This window comes from Scomber japonicus, chromosome 5 (assembly GCF_027409825.1).
Source record: "Scomber japonicus isolate fScoJap1 chromosome 5, fScoJap1.pri, whole genome shotgun sequence".
Classification (NCBI taxonomy): domain Eukaryota; kingdom Metazoa; phylum Chordata; class Actinopteri; order Scombriformes; family Scombridae; genus Scomber; species Scomber japonicus.
Genome location: NC_070582.1, coordinates 14,243,908 through 14,267,515, shown reverse-complemented (window position 1 = coordinate 14,267,515; position 23,608 = coordinate 14,243,908). Strand labels below are relative to the sequence as shown.

At 41.2% G+C, this 23,608-nt stretch overlaps 1 protein-coding gene across 2 annotated transcripts in view; it reads left to right on the top strand.

Annotated features, from left to right (window-relative positions):
• LOC128358360 (A disintegrin and metalloproteinase with thrombospondin motifs 20-like) overlaps positions 1-23,608 on the top strand; it is a 77,989-nt gene that overhangs the window by 27,780 nt on the left and 26,601 nt on the right. For both annotated transcript variants that reach the window (XM_053318606.1, XM_053318607.1), the window contains 14 exons: positions 6,930-7,075; positions 7,363-7,544; positions 8,469-8,605; positions 9,537-9,654; positions 12,811-12,906; positions 15,401-15,567; positions 15,734-15,863; positions 16,638-16,764; positions 16,857-17,067; positions 17,411-17,575; positions 17,956-18,126; positions 19,088-19,207; positions 20,709-20,816; positions 22,801-22,965. In XM_053318606.1, the coding sequence (XP_053174581.1) occupies positions 6,930-7,075; positions 7,363-7,544; positions 8,469-8,605; positions 9,537-9,654; positions 12,811-12,906; positions 15,401-15,567; positions 15,734-15,863; positions 16,638-16,764; positions 16,857-17,067; positions 17,411-17,575; positions 17,956-18,126; positions 19,088-19,207; positions 20,709-20,816; positions 22,801-22,965 (2,043 nt within the window). The remainder of the gene's footprint in view (positions 1-6,929; positions 7,076-7,362; positions 7,545-8,468; positions 8,606-9,536; positions 9,655-12,810; positions 12,907-15,400; positions 15,568-15,733; positions 15,864-16,637; positions 16,765-16,856; positions 17,068-17,410; positions 17,576-17,955; positions 18,127-19,087; positions 19,208-20,708; positions 20,817-22,800; positions 22,966-23,608) is intronic.

Below are 23,608 nucleotides of genomic sequence, written 5' to 3'. Positions count from 1 at the left end.
ATCTTTAAATGGTTGGTGTTTACTGTATTTTGTGTTCATTTCTTTGCCTGTGTGAATGGCGGAACCACCTTTGTTTGCAGTGCCGAGGGCCCAGTTTCATCTTCATGCAGGGGGCTGTTTGAAGTAGCGTGAGTTGAAAGAGAGGGGGACCCTGCACCGACACTCACCTGCTAATACAAGAGCGCTTTTATGTGGTATTTCTGTGTGGTATGTTTGTGTGTGCAAGTATGTTTGTATTCATCCTTATGCCAGCCTCAAAAGTTTGATAATCTGCAGAAGCAGATAATTCTTCTTGGTTATCTTGTGTCTTTTTGTATTATTCTTTCTTTGTATCTCTTGGCATCTCTCTTTCATCGTATAGCTACTTGTCCTACCCTTCCTACTTATTTTTTCTTCTGCCCTGTATCCCTTTTCATCTCTTTTCCGAAATATGTTCGGTGTACTTAAAGTATTACACCTTCTCAACACTTCTATTGGTCCTTTCTTTATAACCATTTATCTCCTTTCTCTTTCTTCCTACAAGTAGTCATGAGGTTCAGGTCTAAGGCTTTACAGGGTCTTGGGTCGGGCTTTTGGCTCTGAGGTGTCTGCAGGGCCCTGAAGGGGAGTGTGTGTGTGTGTGTGTGTATGGGGTGGGGGGTGGGGGAGGTTGTCAGATCTAGAGGATTACAGCTATGGCCTCTATGGGGGAAAACTAGCAGCAGGTATTGTCTTAGCAACTGCAGCTTCCATTTAAAGATCCCTTTCTTAGCCTATCATTAGACCAAAGCCTGACATGTCATTCTAAACTATTACATGGGAAACACCATCTCTCGTAAAAAAGACTTTTCTCAAAGGCAAGCTGTCACCTCTTGTGTCTGCCTTGTGTGGAGAGATTTTTTTTTGTTTGGTTGGGTTACAAAACAAAGTTGTGACCACATCGGGTAATTGAGGTCAGTGCCCAAAAAGTGGGAGAGAGGCACGTCCCCTAAATTAAAACTGAAAAAAAAGTTTGTTTGTATACAGCTTAGTTGAAATAGGGCAACGGGAACTGTAGGGTTCATGGGTAGTTTTCTCCCCCTCTGTTCTCTTCTGACTATCTGCTTCTCCTCCCTCCCTCACTGTTGCTCAACAGGCCCTCTCTCAGGGCGCCGGAGTGAGTAATGCGGTCACATGACCTTTTGGCGGCGTGTCTGTCATCTGGCTCAGTGGGCCATGCACTAACGAGGGCATCCCATCACTTGTTGTCTATAAATACTGCCACCACCCTCCTACCCTCCCTCCCTCCATCCTCTCTTCTCCTTCTCTTTCTCTCTCCCCCCTTTTCGGTCCCTCTCACTCTTCAAAAGGATCCTGCCTGTGCGTTTGTGTGTGTCTCTGTGTGTGTGTTTTGTGCAAGTACATGCATGGTTTCACTTGTGTGTGTTGCATTGAAATGCATACAGAATCATCTACATTTAATATAAGCGTGAGCGCACAGTCTGCACACACGTCTGCATGTGTGTGCGTAGATTAGGGGCCAGCCAGCATGGTCAATAATGGCCTGTCAAGCCAAGGCTGGGGAACGCTTGGCCCTGTATCCACATCCCGGCCCTGTATCCACATCCCCGCCCTTTGAAGGTCCTTGTGCTGCTTCTCACCATGTTGTCGCTCAGTGGGTGGCAGAGGAAAAAAGTGGCAATTGAGCTTAGATAAACTGTGATGTTTTGTTGTCAAAGTTCTTATTGTTCTCAGTTTTGTGCATTTCATTGAGTAGCTTAAGTGTGATTTTGACTGAAAGCTCCTTTGAAAGATGTTTTTTGCAATTTGTTGCAAAATGAAAAAAACAAAACATTCAAGTGTTTTTCATTTAATTTATCACCATGGCTTCTCATTAAGGTTTTCTTTAGATAAAAAAAAACCCTCAAAAAGCTTTCCCAGATACTCTTAACACAGGCTTAATTAAGTGGTTAGTGTAAGTGAATAAACGGGAAGTTGTTTTTTATTTCCAGAACATTCCTCAGAAAAGAATGACAACCTGCTTTGGTTTCAGCCAATTAGAGTGAGATAGTGAGGTCTTGAAAAGTGAAGCCAGGGCAGAATGGAGTCTGTTGGCGGAGGCGGTGAGTGTTGGCTGGAACTTCCTGGCAGTCTGACAGACTTGTCGTACGATGCTGGGATGGGTGTGTGTTTCTGTGTATGTGTGTGTTTTGTGTGTCTGTGCGTGTGCCTGTACTGTAACTTGGGATTGTGAGACTGGTATCAATGTCACTCTCAGCTAATCTCTGGATATTTGCAGGATGTTACCACTTTGATTTGCCATCATCACAGACATATCTGTGGATTTGGGCTAACAAGAGGATTGTTGTTTTAGCATTCACGTAGTTTGCCGATGGAATTACTGTGTCCGGTAGTCAGTGAGTGGAGCTTTCATTGCTGGCGGCCTAGATTGTCGGAGAGGGACAAATGTATTTATACTGTAGGTGTTGAATGTTGACAAAAATGTATGTCCTAACAGTCAGTTATCATAATTCAAATTATTGTTCAAAAGATGTATTCACTGTAAATAGGTAAGTGTAAATAAATACATAAATCCAACATTTACAGTGAAAATGACGAGTGTAAGCCCGTAGACTGTGTGTGTAAGCCCAATATTTCCACCATCTTTTGAGAATCAAAGCGGTGTCAGATTTCTTCTCTAGATAGTTGCCAATGTTTGTTAGTCTCCCGTTTATGTAGCATACAGTGAGCTATTTGGTGAAATAATAATTTCATCCATTGTTAATATGAAACATGAAATAGCTCAGCTTACAAGAGATATGTGCACAGTTGTACAGAAATTATGATGAGTGAGACAGACTTAGTAAAAATATCTCTGAAATTCAGGTGAATGGAAGAGCTGACAGGGCCAAACTACTCATTGACTCTAATGACAACCCTTGCATTTCTTGGAAAGGTGTAGGGGGAGGAGAGAGCATAGAGGGTGGAAAAAAGATAGGAAACAAAGTAAGAAGACTCAGTAAGGAGAGGTTGCTTGGGGTCATGGTTGCATCAGGTTTTGTCTTTTGCTCACCTTCCCCTCCCTCTCATCATTTCTCTTCCTCCTGTCTTCACACCCTTTTAACACAAGAGAAAGAGGAAATATAGAACTGTGAGGGAAAAAAATACATGTCATAGCTGAAAAATGAGTCAGTGTAAATCCAGTCTATAATAACAACTGTCATTTAACTTATTTCCATTCCCTGCATTGCCAAAGAGATCACAGCAGAGAATTCTTTACTTCTGGATGGCTTCATGGGCCCTTTATTGTGTGACTACTTATTGAAAATCAGCAGTGGTGGTCCATTTCATGTAATTTTAACTCCAGATGTTTTCAGATTATTTTAGGATTAAGGCCTGTTTTAATTGTGCATTGTAGAAAGGAAGGCCATGGGTTTTGGTGCAGATCATCAGAGACAAAGACACAAACCGCCAACAGGCTAAGGCTAAAATGAACTCCGAACCCAGAGTCACGAGAAAGACACCGCAACATGAAAGGTGATGCCTTTTGGAAATGGCTGTGTTAAAATGAAAGAGCGGAGTGCTTTTTAAATCAATCCTCTGCCTTCTCATTCCTGCAGTGATGTATGGCTTGGGTTCAGAAATGAGGTGCTCCTGGCAATTACAGGGCGCTAACTTCCAAACCAGCCAGCTGAAGAGCTCAGAGCAGATGCTGCTGTCCTTAGATATGGTTCCCACTGACAGGGTTAGCATGCTGGTAACTATTCTTTTGGCTGGATGGCTAAATTGGTTGAGCTTTATTTAGCAGGTTGTGTTAGTTGGTATACCATTTGAAAGCAAAAAGGTGAAGGTATTGTGTATGTTTTCCTATGTGCATTATATCTATGTACAGTATGTGCAAAATGCATGCATGTGACATATGCGCATGTCTTGGTATGAGTTGGTGAGTCAGCGTGTGTCTTTGTGAAATTCCTAATTTGAAACACATGCTAGTCACAGCTGGACAGGTTTCTCTCACAAGACCTTCAAATGTCTCACCACATTTCCAATTGAGGGCAAATTTTGACAATCTTTCTTGGTAAGGGTCTGTTAGTGTCCTTAATGATCTTTGAGATTTGCCAAGACTGCCTTTCACCTCAGCGTTTTCCTAGGGTGTGTTTGTGCACTTTAGAAAGAGAGGCTAATTGGAATTGAGCGTGGCACCCAGATGCCTTCAGACTCTGAGCAATCACTCTCACACTTAACACACATTCACACATGTGTACACACACACACACACACACACACACACACACAGACACATGCACGCACGCAGGCACGCACACATACATCACACAGATGTTTTTTTTCCTTCCACTCCCCTCATTCCCTCTTTCTTCTTTTCACCCACATCACCTTTTCAAGCCAAACAAAACGGTTGTAAACACAGGGTGCCAGCGGGGGGAGTGGAATGCCTCAGAGGCTTACACAGGCTTTGGTCCTCTCTGACAGTCAGTCCGCCTTGTGTTTGACAGTTCCTTGGGTCCTGCCGCCTGGTTGCACTGTGGTGGTCCCAGCGTGGCCCTTGCAATTTCCCATAGGGGATAAGGGGGATGGGTGACTATGGAAAGGAGTAGGTATAGAAGGGATGCTCAGGTTTGGGCTGACAGTACCTAAACTGAGGTGGAGGAAGGGGATGTGAGAGCTGTAAATAGAGGAGAAGTCTTTGTTGTGACATTTGAAAACTCTGGATTTACTTCTAAAAATGTGTGTCTTTTACAATTCCACGAGCTCCAGTTGTTCAGCTCTGTTTTTTCTTTAGGAGATTGCCTAATCCATAAGAATCCAGCACCTGTTTGTCTTTTACTGCCTCTCACTTGAATTGTTCTCTAAATCCATTGTTAGTATTCCAACAAAATTATCAGTGTCTTTAGTTTGTATTTGTAGTGGAGCCAGAAGAAAGGCCCAGACTGTTACTCAAACCATGTCTGGATTATGGAAATGTGTGTTGCTTGTTTCGTCCATACCCTACAGCTGTTAACACCTGTCCGTCATTGTGCACAGGCTTTACACTTCATCATTACGACCACAAGTGTGTAAAACACACATGAAAACTAGGCCATGATAGTAGAGGCAACAGTGCCAGATTCTGCATATGTTTATGTGTGTATGTATGTGTGTATGTGTATATATGTGTATAACTTGGCAGTTTTGCTGGTGTTCACTGAAGATAATGACTGCAAATCATGAATTTATGTTGCCAGATTAGCCATTGACCAGGAGATCAGTTTGACTGATATCCTCCCAGGTTTGTTAGCGTAATTATGAAAATTCACTGAAGCAAATCTCACATGATTCTGAACAGACGGTCTCAGTTTTTGTCTGAAGTCAGGGATTTAATGTCTTGTAGCAGAATGGGTGTGCATCCATTTGAAATGATAATGGCTGCATTTCTTATCTGGAGAGCTGGTAATGAAAGTTACAAGAAGAAACAAATTGCACTTGCAGAGCAAACTCTGAAACACAGTGAAAATAGAGACGCTCCACAAAGAACATCCTCTCTTTCAGGTTACAGGTCTAAAGTGGTGTACCTACAGCTTTAAAACATAGGTGATCAGGATACATAGCACAACAGGAGAATAGAGTTGCTGATATCTAGCCAGTAATGAACTTTGTTCCTCTTGTTATCACAACTCTAGAGTTTCCTTATCATGGTGCCACTGCTCCCCATGCCTGTGTGCTTGATGGCGGGCTACGTACGCAGACAGACGCCGTCTTGTCCTGCATTCTTTTAGTGAACAGGACCCTCCGATATCTAGCACAGTGAGAAGGGGGTTTAGTTACACACAAAAGGGAAATGGGCCTGCCGTGCTTTGCTCATGAAAGCAGTGTTAACACTTCTTGGCAAAGATTGGTCAGTTGGTACACACTCTTTCATAGCAGGCGCCTTATTTTTGTGTCATATTGGGTGTGCTGTATGAAAGATCTCTATTATGTAATTTTGTATATCCATGCTGAAGATGATTTCAGAAATATTTACTCTGGATTTACCATAGGCAAAACATAGGCATAGCAAATGTTTTTTGTTTTCACAATTTTTCTTATTGTAGCTGAACTGATTTTATGTTGAATGTCTAACAATGCTACATTCCCTATGTGAAATATAGAGACCATGTGAAATACAGTGTGACTTTGTGCAAAGAAAGAGGCCATTTTACATTTGAAAACTCATGTCAATTTCATTGTCTGCATCAAATTGTCTTTACAACTCACTATAAGATTTCCATATTGTGTTTATGAAATTAATGTTGATGCACAAGACCATTTGGAATCAGTCCGTGACTGAAGTTTTGGACATGTGATAAGAGCAAAGTAATAACCAGAGTCGGACTGGCCATCATTAGCACCAGGAGAAATCTTGGTGGGCCGCTCACTGTGTGGGCCGTCTGAGCAGCCCGTTATACAAAAACAAGAGCAAGAGAGACCCATTGTCGGCCCAGCAGCAGCTGCAGTACTCCCCACCCCCATATCAGCCGGGCCGGTCTATCTAAAAAAGTCCAGGGCTGTTTTTCAGGAACAGTTCAAGACCTTAATTGTTGACAACCTTTAAGACACCCCCACAACACCAAATGCATATGAACATGTGGCTTATTTTTATTGATAGCACATGTATATTTCAGATTTAGGTTTACTGTCTTCCACTTCCTCCTCAGTCTTTATATATCTCTCCCTCACTCCTCCATCTCTCTTTGAACAACTGAGAGGAGTTGGATGTATTCCCATGGCTAATCACTAAATTAGAATAAAATATAGCTTGATGTGCAAACAGACGATTATGGAGGCATAGAGGAACACCACTCCTAGCTGTGTCTGCACTTAATCTCCACTAGAGGTGTGTTTGTCTTCAGGACTGATATGCAGTCATGGCCGTCATGATGCTACAGTACAGTCTTTTAACAGAATTTGTGTGTGTTTGTGTTTGTTCACTTCAGTATTGCAGACATGGGATGTGTGTAAACAAGGAGTTGGATCTACAGCCAGTCCATGGAGAGTGGGGTCCCTGGGGGCCCTACAGCAGTTGCTCTAGGGCCTGTGGTGGAGGAACACGGAGCAACATCAGAGACTGCAACAAGCCTGAGTAAGAAAGAATCAGACAGTTAAAACAATCAAAGCTGTAACACAATGAATATGAGTGACTGTAAACCACTTAGAAAAATGTGTTGTAAACATGTTTAGGTGAGTAACCAGATTCAGTGAGCCTTAACTTGACTTAAAGCTTAAAGTTTAAGAAAGTTTGTTGTCCTAGTGTGAATCTAAATGGAAACAATGTTGGTTTGAAGTCATACAGCACCAATCAAACATTATCAAATGCTTTAGATTGAAATGAATTGTAATGCTTCTGCAATCCATCTTTTTTTCCTCTAGGCCTAGAAATGGCGGTAAGTTCTGTGTGGGACGCAGGATGAAGTTCCGTTCCTGCAACACTGAGCCATGCCCGCGAGGACGGAAAGATTTCCGTGAAGAGCAGTGCTCTCACTTTGACGGCAAGCATTTCAACATCAACGGTCTACCTCCCACCGTCCGCTGGGTCCCCAAGTACAGTGGCAGTGAGTACACAAATGTAAACCCACAGTGTAATTTGTTGGAAAATGAACCAAAACATCAAAGATGGCTACTACTTACATTCAAGTATACGGTGTAGTTTGAAGCCAATGATTCAGTATCTTTAACTTAAACACTGCAAATGGGCATACTTACATTTTGAAATACGTTTTTGTGTATTATGTCTATTTGTTTGCTTACTTTTGATAGATCTATCTGGTTTAGTTTATTTATTTGCCCAAATAACAAGACAGAGGGTTAGGGTGAGGGCTAAAACATAACCTGTGGGATAGGTTATGTTTTAGCCCTATGTCAAAAAAGAAAATAAATGCTTGTTGAAGAATGGGTGGATGTGTGATGTAGAGTACAAGTCTCTGTGTGTGTCTCTTCTTTTTCATTCTTTGCATGCCCATGATAAGAAATCCCTTGAGGTAAAACTTTTAGCTGATACTTAACTACAGCAACATTAAAGCAGCATGCAGCCCTTCCATATGAAACTCCTGGCAGCTCTCCCTGTTGCAGCAGTATCTCATTCCTGGCCTAGGTGGCTTGCCCAGCTACATGAGATTACCATCTGGCAAAGACCACCATGTCTAAGTTACTGCAAGTGATTCATTCATTTAATTGATGCTATACAAGCAAACAGGCCAAGCCTTGGAGCAAGTACGCTGTCAGATACAAAGTGATTTTTTTAAACGACAAATACAATTTTGGCAATGTCTAGCAGAACTCTGTAGAACTTTGCAAAAAATGTAAATAGGTTTAAGATTTTTAAAAATGTGAGCTGTCATGTTGTATTTTATTTAATCAGCACAGCAAGTCATCTCAAGGCTTTTTATCATGTTTTTTTCAAGATTTTTATTTTTATTCAGTAACTCAGTGAGCAATGGCACAACTTTTCTCATAATTTGTTTTCTTTCTTCTTCCAGTACTAATGAAGGATCGGTGTAAGCTTTTCTGCCGAGTTGCTGGGACTACGGCGTACTATCAGCTGAAGGACCGCGTCATTGATGGCACACCATGTGGGCCAGACACTTATGACATCTGTGTTCAAGGCCTCTGCAGGGTATATCTGTCTGTTTCTCTTTCTCCTATAAACTTGTGTAATCACACACATACTGCACAAAGTTTCATCATCAACGTCAGCTTTCAACCATGGCTCCCTCTCACGATATCATATGTAGTGTGAAATCTGTTTCTATGAGTAACCTTTGAATCCAAATTTTTTTAAATTATTACAAGATTTCCATTCAAGATGTTTAAATTGGTTGATGCTAAAATGCAAACAGAACTCTCTCAACCTGCTCTGGCTTTCACTTGATTCATGTGTTGAAATTGCTGGAAAGGATGCAGCTTTAGTCTTCAGTGAAATGTAAGTGGGTCACAATCAGAAACACCTGCATTTTCGAAGTCCATTTGCACAAGTCCGGGAAAAAAAACTGCTGACAAATATGTAGTTAAAAACATTCGAACAGATCCAGTTGAACAGACCTCTCCTGCTCTGTTCTAAAGGGGTTCTAACCTGTAACAGGCCAGCCACCTCCCACAGGCCTCATATTCTTCCCTGCCCCAGATCGACCCTGGCACCCCTTTGTCCTTAAAGCCCAAACACAGGTGCCCTCCAAGAGCATTGTAGATAAGTTGGTGATTACAGTGTCCCCCTTTTGCTCTCTTTCCCCTCTATATCTTTCACACAGAAACCCCCCCCCCCCCCCCCCCCCCACACACACACACACACACACACACACACACACACACACACACCTACCTACATACATGCATACTAAGAAAATCTAGCAAACATTATGCTTTTTTTGTTTGTTTGTAATATCGTTGCTCATGTTTTTTATGTTTCAGTTTGGTTGAGTCTAGTTCTGTCTCCTGTCTTCATGTTGGCCACTTGTATTGCACTATGAAAAAACCCAGCATGTCACAATACATCACTCATCATCATCAATCATTATTTTCCCATCTTCTCTTCATTTTTGCCTCTTCAGCAAGCAGGCTGTGACCACGTGCTGAACTCTAAGGCCAGGAATGACAAGTGTGGAGTTTGTGGCGGGGACAACTCGTCATGTAAAACCCTGGCAGGGACCTTCAACGATGCTCAGTATGGTACGTCCCCCTCCTCATATTGCACGAAAGGAACACTAATAGCTGACTGTTCATAAAAAGGTGTCGCTATTAAACACACTGTATGTCAGCAGCTTCAGCAGATGAGCAATGATATATCTGATATGCAGTAAACATAGACTTCACTTCACATGGCTAGAGTGCTCATGTGCTGTTTTCTCATATTATACACTGATGTCATATCTGGTTACGTTTAAACATAGTAAGCTGGATTTTCCGTAACAATACGTGCATCAGCCAAATTAGGGGAATACAGGACACCAATCCTATCTAAGGCTTTAGAGGGTGATTAACACTCTGTCAGGTCTTTTGGTAGCAAAAACAAACCTGACATCACCCCTTTAAACTGTCCTGCTTGAACGATGGCCAACTGCTGATTGCATCCAATCCTTTTTATGTCTGGGCAGCAGAAGCATTAGCATAAAAGCCTTGGGTGTGACCTCGATTATGTTTACTCTACATTAGTTTGACACTTAGCTTTTGCGTCTTTATGCATCTGCTTTCTTTCTTCACTCTGTTGTTCAGTGGGGGTAATGTATTGAACCACACCAGACTGTCCTCAGCCCTGGAAATCTTAAGAAAGAGAACATTAGTGGGAGTGCAGCCCCTGCAGAATATCCCTCTACTCCTGGGTCTGGGCCTGCCTTTCTTCCTATTACCCTGTGTCCTTTCCTGTTTGATGTATCTCTGTTTCTTAGTGTCTACCTTTGTCTGTCACTCAATTTTAGTCTTTATCTTATTATTTCCTTTTGCTACTGCACTAGACTAGACAAGCTTAATTTACAGACAAAACCAGAGTGGACCACTGAAATCATACAGATATTTTCTTTAGTGGTGTTAATCAGTCACTAGTGTTTTTCTGAGATGTCTCTAATTACATGTTCAAGTTGTAAAGTAATGCAATGTCTTTAGCTAGTTTAACCTTCAGTGAGTCAAAACCTGAATCAGTCAGGTCTAATGCTGAATTCAGACTACATTATACATCATACTTATCAGCCTGATGAAGGCCTGACCCAGCAGACTTGGTCATCAGCAATGAAAATCAGCCGCAACAATTGCTTGTTTTGTCATGTAGTGTGTCTTAGTGAACAAAAGAAAACAGCACATGGGAAGCCATGAGAGACGGCAAGCTAAGATTAACTGGTGTCCAATATGTAGTCTGCTATGTCTTTTGGATCAGACATACTGTAGTGATTAAAACAGTGTGTAATGTTTTTAATTAAATTCAGATTCAAGATTCAATTCAGTTTGCAATATGGCAAGCTTGTGACACTTTCAAATTTTCATCAGCAAGCTATTAATACTACATCATCTTCTCTCTTCCTACTGGCAGGGAGATGCATGTTTGAGGTAAACCCCACCATTCTCTAAGTGCAGTATGGTTGTATGCCCCCCCACCTCCTCCCCGGGGTGTGTGTTTACTGTTCATTCCTGGGTCACTCTGTGGTGATGGAGGATCGTGTGTGTGGTCAGTTGTTAAGCTGGGGAATCTCAGAGGCCTCTGATGGCTTGTGGATACCATGTTTCCTCAGAAGGGGACTGTGTTGGCGGTTTCTAAAGTTCATACGCTCCTATGTTTTTGTGTGCTTATCCTGTCCCTAGTGGTTAGAGAGAGAATTTGACACTTAAACAGTAACAGTTAACACCAAGTTTTTTTTTTACTGTAGGTCTGGGTTTCTGAAAGTTTATTTAAAGTAGTATCAGGTACTGTGTGGCCTCAGTGGGAAGGTTTTTTAGTTATGTTTGACATGGCTTGTGATAATAATGGATGTGTGTGTGTGTGTGTGTGTGTGTGTGTGTGTGTGTGTGTGTGTGTGTGTGTGTGTGTGTGTGTGTGTGGCTTATGAGAGGACGATATGCAAACCAAGTGCTGCCCCCGAGTGGCTCAAGGTATCAGGCTAGCCATCATTTCGCACCTTTTTCTCTCTCATTCCATTGTTTTTTTTCTCTCATTTTGAAGGCACAAATATGTAGTTGACTGATCACATGGTTGCTGGTTGAATTCCTTCAAGCTGACATAATGAAAAAAAATTAGTGAACATTAATAGTTTGGTAGGTAGCAGCCACCATTATTATTCCCTCAATCAAGCCTTTGAACACCCTGTGGTTTTACTGGACTGACCTATTGGTCCGAACAGCTGCTCATCATACACTAAGGTAAACCCTTTTCCACCAAACTGTTTCTGTAAACAGGAATATGCTGAATATGCCATCTGATCTTCCCTATTTTACCTGTAGACAGTTAGATGTATTACATATCCTGGGTTTACTTGAATGTGCAGAAACTGAAGCAGTGATTTTCACAAGTTGAGCTGACTATTGTTTGAATTTTTAAAAATACTAATATTGACATGATAACTGTATTTTTGTTAAAAAAACAGTACCAATAGATAAACCACACGGCCAATGAATACAATACAGTCTATAATTTAAAAAAAATGTATTATTTCAAATCTGAAGTTGGATACTAGAATAAGAATAAAGAGCAAGCATTCAATATCAGCTTGCTGCTTTTGATACCTGTTGCTATGGGCACATTTCAGTTGGTAACAAAAATGTATTAAGGTTTGATATCCAGCATTTCTCAGAAGAACATACAGATTCTTAACTTGTTGTCTTCTCTCCTCTAATAGACATAACTTTCTTCATATTTTGCTCATTTTGTACTATGACCCCTACTCAATCTCTTTTTTTTGCTGTCCCCTCTTGGCTTTCACATGTTTCACTGCCGCTTACTTTTGCTCTCTTACTCTTTCATGCTCACTCGTTTTCTATGTTAGTTTATCATGGGACAACAGGCCCGGTGTAGTAATTACAGGCCAAAGGTAGGTCCAGGGAATAATTACATATCATTTCACGGTTGGGCCTCTGAGACTAAAACAAGGTCTCCTGCAGGTTATTTGAGAGGACTAGACCTTTTTTGTATTTTTCCAAGTGTGACATTGAAATCCCTAGTGGTTAGAACCGGACTTCCCTGACTGGGATTTGGTGTAGCATAGTGAAGCTATTATGGAAATCAAGGTGGGACCGCTCATTGCTGTTGCTACTTTGTCCCTTTTTGACCGTGTAACTGTTCATGTTTTTTGTCTCATTCTGTGTCTCTGCCTGTCTCTTTTCTCTTTTTTTCCCTTTCTTCAGGTTACAACACAGTGGTCCGTATCCCAGCTGGAGCCACCAACATTGATATCAAACAGGTCAGCTACTCTGGAAAGCCAGAGGATGACAACTACCTCGGTGAGTATACTCTGTGTGTATGTGTTAGTGTAAGAATGTAGTTTTAGCAGCACAGTATCAAGTTGCAAATTTTCTTGGGAGAATCCAAAATTCAGGCAGTCCAACCTAATAAGATGTATATATTACACCCCTTTAGTTCTCATCACACAGGTCAATGCCATTACCCCCTCACATGACCATAAACCACCCAGATTTGGTGACCCAGAGCTGTAGAGGCAGGCTTGTACTTATGGGGGGTAAAGAGACATAGGCCAAACTGTTGTCAAACCGTTTTCATAAAGTAAAGGAAGCTGTCATTTGAACTGAGTGTATATGGAGGAAACGTGAAGGGGCGTTGGTCCATCTGGTCATGGCAAAGAGGGTTGGTTGGGAAAGCAAATGGAGTGTCAGGCCCTGAGAAAGATAAATGAGGCAGCAATAGGTGCTAATTAGAGGCATGTGGAGTCCAGGCTGCATGAAAGTGGATATAGGGGTGTAGGGTTAGATGGACCGACCGTGCTCAGTGTGTGTATGATTGCATGAGAGACAGAGTCAGACGTACAGAAAGGAAAAAAATGAAAAGGGGTTTTGCCTATTTTGTGGGGGGTCGGGAGGGGTTCAGATGGTTCAAGTCAGGTTCAAGATGTTCTCAAGTCAAATTGTCAGACAACACATCTGGAAGGCTCTGCCATTCTGCTGTGAAAAGCTTGACTCCAGCTATTGCGGAGCACTGCACAGACACTTTGAGTGTGTGCCCTCCACATTAAACATGGTTAACGGTTTGCCAATTTGAGGTCACCACACCCAGTCAAGTCAGAGACTGCAAATGTAATCCAATGCAAGTATTTCATGATAAAGCCAAGGGCAAATGTTTGACAAAGAGGAATCCCTGAGCTCATAATGACATCAAATAGAGCAGTCCTGTGACTCATCATGCAAGTACACACAGGTCAGAAAATGCACTTCACAATTTTAGTTCCTAAGGAAACTCTATAAACACAATATATTACAAAAAGTGAGGATGAATCAATAGAGGAAACAGAAATAATGTAAGTACATCATTATTCTACTTAAGCTTTGTAGCCTCTCAAAAATGGTTGCTAAGGCCTGGGAAATCTCAGCAACATGTCATCAGTTTTCTTCCTGTGTGAGTGAGTGTTATCTTCTGCTTTTATAACAAAATCCACACTTCTAGTTTCGAACAGGTGACAAAAAGGCAAATGTGTCGTTGTGTGGCAGTAGATATATAGAGTGAGTGAGATCCTGCCCAGTAGACTATAATATATAGAGAGGAAATCAAAGGAAAAAGCAGAATGAATGAAAGGGGAAATATTACAAATTCAGATGTTTGCCAACTAGGGCTAGGCGATATAGACAAGATAAAATATTGTAATAATTTTACTTCAATATTGATATTATGACAATATTGTAGGGATGAAGAAGAAGAAACTCACATCTGCAGGTCCACGTGACTACTGGTGCTTTTACAAACTATTTACACAATGAGATTTTTGATAAATAATCATCAGTCATGTGGATATAGTGACCAAGTGGGTAAATGCAAATAATAGAACAGCTATAAACAGTCTATACTGGTCTCTGTAAATGAGTATCGCCCCCCCCCCCCCCCCCTCTTTTATCTAACACCCATCTAACCCTAACCCTAACCCATCAAAACATACACTTTTAAAAAAAGCGTTTGTACTTCATGTTAACTGATCCTCCTGCATCTCTGTTGTTCAGGCATGAAGACAGGGACTTTAAAATGTTCATATATGTTCCACTCTCTGTGTATACTGTACCTTTCTGTGTCTGCACACTAATCCATTTTTTTATCATTGCTGCAACGTGTCACTGATGACAACCAGAGTGTGTAGATCATTGTCAAAACCCAGCAGACCCCCCCCAGTCGTCTTTGAGCTAAAGATGACTAGCTGGGGTCCAACAATGTGCAGACTATAATGTAAACAAAGTTGGTTCTAGAGACTTAATCACATACATTGTTTCGGCATGCACTCTTAGATTATAATTAACTGCATGTATAGCTTTTGAGGTAGAGAAAGATTTTTGTGGTCATATGTTTGGTTGCCAAGTGTGAGTGTCTAACCATGTGTTCCTGTGGGTGTTATTTGGGTCTGTATGTTTATGTACTTGTTTGTATTTGCAGTCAGTGGAGGTCCTTTGTTTGCATAGTAATGTCAGTCACTGAGGAGAGTCATGCAGTCTAACTCCAAATGACTGCAATTTAGTGCCACTAGTGTTTCAACATACCTCCCCTGCAGCAATAGCTTTGCACAACAATAGTTTGGCAGCTTAAAGCTCAATCTAACATATAGCCTGAAATAGCAAAAGCCACATTTCATAAACATCCCCAAAACCCTAATTCTGCAAGACATAAACTCACTCTAAGAACGAGACATTCCTGCATTTACACTGAATTCTTTCATGTTTCAAGTTGTTGTTTAGAGTTTTGTGGTCTTATTTGTTGTTCCTATCTGTCTGTTTCTTATTCCAGCATTATCCGATAGCCAGTCCAACTCCCTCCTCAATGGGAACTTTGTGGTGGCCATGTTCAAAAGGGAAATCACCTTCAAGGGAATTGTCATAGAGTACAGCGGCTCAGACACTAAAGTGGAGCGCATCAACTGCACTGACCGCATTGAGGAGGAGCTCATATTGCAGGTTATTAGAAGAAAGCTTTCTTTTTGGTGTCTTGGATTGTCTTTCTGCAAAGTTGTCTTTGCTTCTCATTTCCCAATATTTTGAGGATGAGCTCTGTCTGCAACTTCTCTCTGTGGAAAAGCCATGCGAAGTCCTTTGAACTTGACTCCCACCATTGTTTCCACAGGTCTTGTGTGTGGGAAACCTCTACAACCCAGATGTCCGTTACTCCTTCAACGTACCCATCGAGGAACACAGGGAACAGTTTGTGTGGGATCCCTCAGGCTCCTGGTCTGAGTGCAACCACATCTGTCAGGGTAAGAGCTTGACTCAGCCATCAAATCTCCACACATGAAGAATATGGATACATTTCTTTGATTTCAGTGAATCTTAAAAAGCTTTGTGGTGAAACAAAATATCCATTGTGAAATTGTAATGCAAGCATAATTACACATTTTCACTTTTAGGCCAATTGTTATTTCACGAATTGCAATATTGCAAAGTTTAATGCTGCAGAGACTGTTGAATATCAAAGCCAGTCTTAATGTAGAGAATAAAAACATACTGTTAAAAATCTGTGAAGTGTTAACTTTATAGAAACCATAGTGTGTCTTACAGCTCTTATTGCAGAGAGTCTTATTACATGGGCATGGAGCTCAGTGTCAGCGCATATTAGGATCAGCATTTCTCTTGCATCACTTACAAACACCTCTGGATTTAAAACCTTATTCACTCATCCCCTACTTCCATAAATCCCCCTCCTGGCAACCTCGATGTGACCCCAGCCAATCACATCGCCCAACACCTTCGCCTTAGATTGGCCCTTAACCCAACTAAGCCCCTCAGATTTCCCTTTCAGAAGCAAGCTAGTCAGGCTCCCTGTGGGTCAGAGTGCACCCACTAAAGAGACATATTCAGGGGGTCTTCGAACGACATGGGCCCCTAAGGCTGTTATACGAAGCACTGGATGTCAGAGAACTGGTCAGGCTAGTTAAAGGTGAAGAAATGTGATATTTTGTCAAACGAACTGTCTGCCATATGTTGTCTGATTCAAACCTTACTTTTCTTCGCACGTGTATGTTTCTGTGTAGGTGTCCGGAGACGAAAGGCAGTGTGTGTGCGTAAGAGCGATCACCTCGAGGTATCAGACCAACGCTGTGAACACTTACCTCGTCCTGTTGCTGTACCTGAGCCCTGCAACACCGACTGTGAAGTCAGGTGGGTATTTAATGCACAAAGACAGACATATACTGGCGCAAAAACTAATTCCTACAGAACACTAATATTTTTCTACATCTCCTCTCACACAGGTGGCATGTTGCTGGAAAGAGTGAATGTTCAGCTAAATGTGGCCCAGGTTACCGCAGCCTGGATGTCCAATGTATGAAGTACAGCATGATGAAGAGACAGAGTGAGAGGATGGAGGCCAGCGCCTGTGTAGATATTGCCAAACCTCAAACTAGGGAACAGTGCCATGGGAACTGCCTGCTCAAGAACTGGCAGTACGGTGCCTGGTCACAGGTATGGGGAATTATGTTATATAGTATGCTCTGGACAATTGAGAGCCTCATTCATTTAAGGGACATATCAAGGCATATACAGTGTTCAAATATTGAGTTTAATCAGTGCCACTTTTGCCACTACTCAAAACTTTTGAGAACCGACTTAAGAAGTCATAATAACTCTGAAATAATCTGACGTTTTTTGTCCAAAATGCTGTATTAAAAGTACAACATTAATACAGGTTTTGGGTTACATCTTTACAAGTGTAAAATATTGAATATACAATAATAGAATGTGTATTTAATATTTGGTTGATCATGATTAAGTGGGCTCAACATGGTTCACATATTCTTGTAAACAGTGCTCTAAAACATGTGGACGTGGGAGCCGTAGCCGAGAGTCTTATTGTATGAACAACCGGGGCCGGCGGCTGTCAGACAGGGATTGCGACGAATACCAGAGGGTGGTCACGGAAATCTGCAATGACCAGCCATGTCCAAAGTGGACTGTCAGCGAGTGGAGCGAGGTGGGAACATAACTCAATCATGAAGCCACCCTTACAGATGGAGTAACACAGCAGATCTCTCCAAATTTTAAAACACCAAAGAAACCTGGCTCTTAGCAGAGTAAAATGCTAATATTGACATAGACACTGCATCAGAAAGGTGTTAGTGTTTCTCTATTGTCTTTTTAGAGGGTCTAGTTATATTGCTGCTGAATTATATTACTTAATATTAAAAGATGAGAAAGGACAAGAGAAGAAATTTAGGTGGTACTATTTTGTAACAGGAATGTGATGTGATTTTGGATGTGTGCCATCTCACATTGATTTCTTTTTCCCTCCCTTTTCCACCATCATCAAACACCCTATCATTCCCACCTTCATCACCCACCTGACTATCTCAGTGCCTAGTGACTTGTGGGAAAGGGATGAGGCACAGGCAAGTGTCCTGCAGCATGGGAGCTGGGGAGGAAAAGCTGAGCGAGCACCTCTGTGACCAGTCCAGCAAACCCCCCACTGTTGGTAACTGTGAACTGCCTGAATGTGCATCCTGGCAAGTTGGTGTCTGGGGAGTGGTGAGTCCTGCACACACACACATAAACACACATACACACACACAGATAAGACAAAGACAAAACTGGTTTGATGCTGTGTTTGACTGAGGAAATGGGTTTCATGTGTGGCTTGCCGTCTAGGAGTTTGTCTCCTATCAGTTACTTTGTGTATGTGTGTGTGCATGTGTGTGTGGTCACAGAGATCACGGAGAGAGAATGTGGTGTGTAGGAGAGACAGTGTATATTTCAAGTGTGAGTGTGTGTATGTGTAACCCGATATACTGGCGCGATACGGAGGAGTGTGCTCTGACTCCAGCTGCCATTTCCTCTATGGTGCTTTCACTTTGCCCTCATATCCTGTCAGACTAAACCTGACCCACAGTGAACTGCACACACAAACACACACACACACACATACACACGCTTTCCTATACATACAAGTTTATTCATTTCCAAAGATTTGGTACTGTTAGGGTAAAGCACAAACCGAATGAAACATGTATGAATGAACACCTTTGCCCATTCATAGTCTAGTTTATACATCAAAAAACCTCCCACACATGTTTAGTCAGATAGTTGTATTTACAGAGCTGGAATATATTGGCTCGTTAATTCCTGTGTAATTATAATTTGCTGCTCAAATAAACCTATCCTGTGGCACTTCCTCTGCTCTTGTGTTGTACCTAAACATGGTTGGATCACCTTGTATGTGAGTTTAGAATTGGGTAAAGGGTCGAATTGAGAGTTTGGGTGTGTATGTGAATGTGTGTGTATGTTTGTGTGTGTGTGTGCATGTGCATGTCAGAGTATTAACCAAGCTCTGCTGAGCTGGACCTTGACTGAGGCCCCGTCTAAGATATCAACCTTGACATACTTAGATAGAGTTTGAGATAGCTTGCGCTTGACTGGGCTTCTCTCTTGTGTGTGTGTGTGTGTGTACTGTGTGTGTGTGTGCGTGTATGTGTGTGATTTTGTCTTTCAGTGTGCAGTGACCTGTGGCCATGGCTACCAGATGAGAGCTGTGAGGTGTGTGTCAGGGGCCTATGGTGACACAGTAGATGACAGAGAGTGCAACGCTGCGGCAAGGCCCAGAGACAGTCAGGTAAAAAGAACAAAAACCTCCACACTGCTCAAATAACAAAGGGTCAACATTTTAGGTTCACCATCATTTGTCCCAGAGTCGGTGTTTTCTCTTGGGTAAAGAAACTAAATGAAATAATAATAATAGCACTAGGGCATAATAAGCATAATAATGCCACATGTATTATCTGAGGTTAGACACAAGGCTCAGTTTAAAGTTTTCCCAATCAGTTGTAAAGTTTATAATAAAGAAGGTCCTCTTGGATAGTTCAGAATTTACTTTCTCTAACATTTAAGAGCTGTTAATTATTACTGCAATTAGGCAAGCCGGACAAAAGTTAGTATTCAGTCAAGGAATTTAGGCTTCCTGGGTTTTATATACTTAAAATGATAGTCTCACTATAAGCCAACTTAAAGCAGTATTAAGTGATTTTTTTGGGTGACATGTCAACAGTGGAACAAGCCAACATTGACATATTATCACCTCGTAAAGTTGTTGTGGCTAACGTGGCTAACCACGGCCTACACATTTGGTGCAACATTAGCCTTAATTTGGATGTTTCTGGCCATGACTCCAAATATTGTTAATGCAAGACCCAGTGGTTATAGTGATTATGTCAGTGGTTATATCACAACCTTTTCACTGAAAACATACCAAAACATGAGCTGAAAGATGGAATGACTCTCCATAGCACCAGCTTACTTTTTGCTGTGAGATTTTAGCCTAAAAACATCTATGGTGGACAGAGTGAGCCAACAGCTGGAAGCCAGACCAGTCAGCAAACTTAATGTTTTAGAGGATGAGGAAGACAAGCAGAGCTGAATCACTGACACTCAACTCCTGATTCTTGTGAGCAACAACTTAAACTAGGCACTGCAGATCTAAAATCAAGCATTATTCAGTGAGTACATGACCCATTTTTTAACCTCAGAGCCACTCACATTGTGATTACACTGAATAATTCAGTTGAACTTTGAAAAATGTTGATTCAATGATTTTGATGTTTTAGAAAACTATCATAATTGATTTACTGATTGGTTAAAAGCAGATCCAGTCACCTGAAAAGGGACTTCAATCTCAGACAATTGAGCTTTCAACACACATTTCAGTGAAGCAAAATTCATGACCTAGTCGTTAGAGTTAACATCATCCTCTTTAAATGTTTACCACCTCTACTTTTACTCAATTCAGTGTCAAGGTGGACACAGACCATAAGGCTGCTACACACTTTATCTGAGTGCTTTAAGTGTATTGCTTAAGGGTTCCTAAACACTGATGGAAACTCAAGGCAGAGTGTTGAACTGATGACCTTTCAGTCTCCAGATAACAGTGGTGGAAGAAGCATTCGTACAGCTGCAGAGAGTGTAGACTATTCCTTTAAGACAACTATAGTTATTATTACCACATATACTGTAACTTCGTTGAAGAGGAAAAAATGCTTGGAAGTATTTGTGAATATTTATTTTACACCCACTGATGTATGACTTGTATGACTACAGTGTTTTCATGTTTGTATATGCAGGACTGCGAGATGCCAGTGTGTCCATGGGCCTCTCCTGCACAAAGCACACCTCGTCCTGACAAGTCTGCTCAGCTCCTGACTCAGTGGAGATATGGCTCCTGGACTGCGGTGAGGAAACAAAAGGGGTTTATTGGGTCTATCAGAGCACATTATAGTCTGTAGGTTTACCTTATGACGTCCAAAATAATATATAAAAGCAATGCAGTTTTTGTGAAAGCTACCCTTACCTTTGTTACATTTTTACACATTTTTTTGTTTAGGTTAAAATGCTATTAATAAGGTAATGGCATTCTAAAATGTTAGATCCACCAGGCATAGAAACTCATCATTATTCCATTCTCATATGGTTCTGTGAAAACTCTAACCAATCATATCATTCGGACAGAATGATATGATTGGTTAGAGTTTTCACATTGGGGGTGGAGGGGAAGGGAGTGCGGGGATGGGACATAGGAGGGAGGAGGGGTTGTTGCTGTTCAAGTTTTTTCAAAGTGCTGTGTGAAAAGCAAGTAAGGTAAGAGTCACTTTAAGTGGTAAAAAAATCTTTCTATTTCTATTAATTATACTATTTCATTCATCTTTATGGATGTGTTGCTTGCATATAGAGTTTGTATATATTGTATGTGTATGTGTTTGTTTGTGTTTAATAGCAGGGGACCATACTCTAGTAATGACGGGTCTGCTGCATATGTGTTTACAATTAATAGGTTGACATATAAAATTTTACTGTATATTCTGACATTCTTTCAGATAGTACATACTGTACAGACCATAATCTTTTTTGGCATTGTCTCTTTTACCCCCTGCTGCATCAACGCTCTCGCTCTCTCTCTCTCTCTCTCTCTCTCTCTCTCTCTCTCTCTCTCTCTCTCTCTCTCTCTCTCTCTCTCTCTCTCTCTCTCTCTCTCTCTCTCTCTCTCTCTCTCTCTCACACACACACACACACACAAGCTTCACTGTCTGGGCAGAGAGGCCCCTCTGTCTCTGATGCTTTGTATTGTTACTCGTCGCAAATGAAAACCAGACTTCATCTAAACACGAGTCTACGGTTTCTAAGATTGAACCCCGTCTGTCAATCTGAAAGTCGGTGTGAGCTCACATGTGCCAGTGTGGTCTTACAGACACACACATAATACACACATACAAATACGTACATTCTCTCAGTAAAAGTAGAGTATCATTGATATGAGTGGGATATTAATGTGCCTGTTTGAGCTGGAGCCATTTGGTTGCATTAGGTATTCATCTACTCAGAAATGTTAACTATGATGTCCTGTTGAGACGACATGGGTTCAACTATATTGTATAAGCAGGTGAAAGATGATCAGAGTCATCTGAGGACACCAACAATGGCTGAGAAATTCCTGAACACACTTATTTATGACAAGGAATCCAGAGAATCCACAATGTATAATTGTTTAAGGTACACTATGCAAGATTTGTCAGTTGCCGTTTGTAAACACAGCATTCAAATCTTTTCCATCCTAGATGAGAAAAAAATGTATTTCTTATTGATTTAATTATCGTAAAACAAGATATTACTGAACATTTTTGCTGCACAAGAACTGATTAATAGCAGCGTCTGAAACTCATGTTGGACAATGCTAAAAATGTGTTTAACATCTTGCATCCTTATTGTATACTTTCAAATGAAACAAATGGCTAGGTTGGTAACTTAAAATTGAACATAATTGCAGCTTACTGATGACTCACTTGATATTATACAGTGTCTGGGTAATTATATGTCTACTAGAGGTACTATAGATGCATGATATATAGTTCATATGGTATGTAGTGTTCTTTCATTTGGAGCTAACGGTTTGCAGGAATTCTATAGCACAGCTTTCATGGCATATTCATTCAAAGAAAAACACAACATGCTTTGAGTTTTGAATAGAATTGGTTATATTGGTTATACTGGTTATACTGGTTTGTTGAAATGTGTCCAATTTGTTGAAATGTGTCCAATTTCAACAGACAGAAGAGTTAATAATTCCTGTGGGTTGTTTGTATCATACTTTTAAACTGTTATTCAATTTCCACATGAGATGAATATTTATCTCAGCTCTGCTTGTATCTGCATGTTCCTCAGTGCTCAGTGTCCTGTGGCAAGGGGAAGCGAGAGCGTTATGTCAGCTGCAGAGATGCCCAGGGAGGAGTGGCCGATGAATCATACTGCGCCCACTTGACCCGGCCCCCGGAGTCCTCTGCCTGCTTCAGCCCCTGTGGTCAATGGATTGACGGGGAGTGGTCTCCTGTAAGCAAAACGTCTGACACTGTGTCCAATTGATACAGATGTTTTCCAGTACAGAGACTTGCAATTATCACTCAGTTCACTTTTCTAACAGTGGTAAAATTGCCCTGAAACAAAATGGGCATTTGATACTGCTGTGACCTTTTAGAGTTAAGAAAAGACCAATGATGGGGTTGTAACTGTAGCCAGGGATGATTTACTGTTGCACTATTGTATTCATAGTTACAGACTCAAGGGCTTCACATCATAAAACAATACATGGGAACAATCACTGAAAACAACACTGCCCAAATTTAGGTCTTTAGAGGTCACATTTGGGAAATTAATGGAAGTTTTGGGATAGGAGTTACAGTGAGTTGAGGTCAGCTGGACTTGTAAACTGAAAAAAGGGTTAAAATTAAAATCAATCAATCAACAAGTTTTGCAGCCAGCCTACTATATTTTTGCAATACACTGATCAATCAATCTTTATTTATATAGCGCTAAATCACAACAAAAGTCATCTCAAGGCACTTTACACATAGAGTAGGTCTAGATCATAATCTTTAATTTAAAGAGACCCAACATTCCCACATGAGCAAGCACTTGGCGACAGTGGCAAGAAACATCTCCCTTTTAACGTGAAGAAACCTCAGGCAGAGGTTTC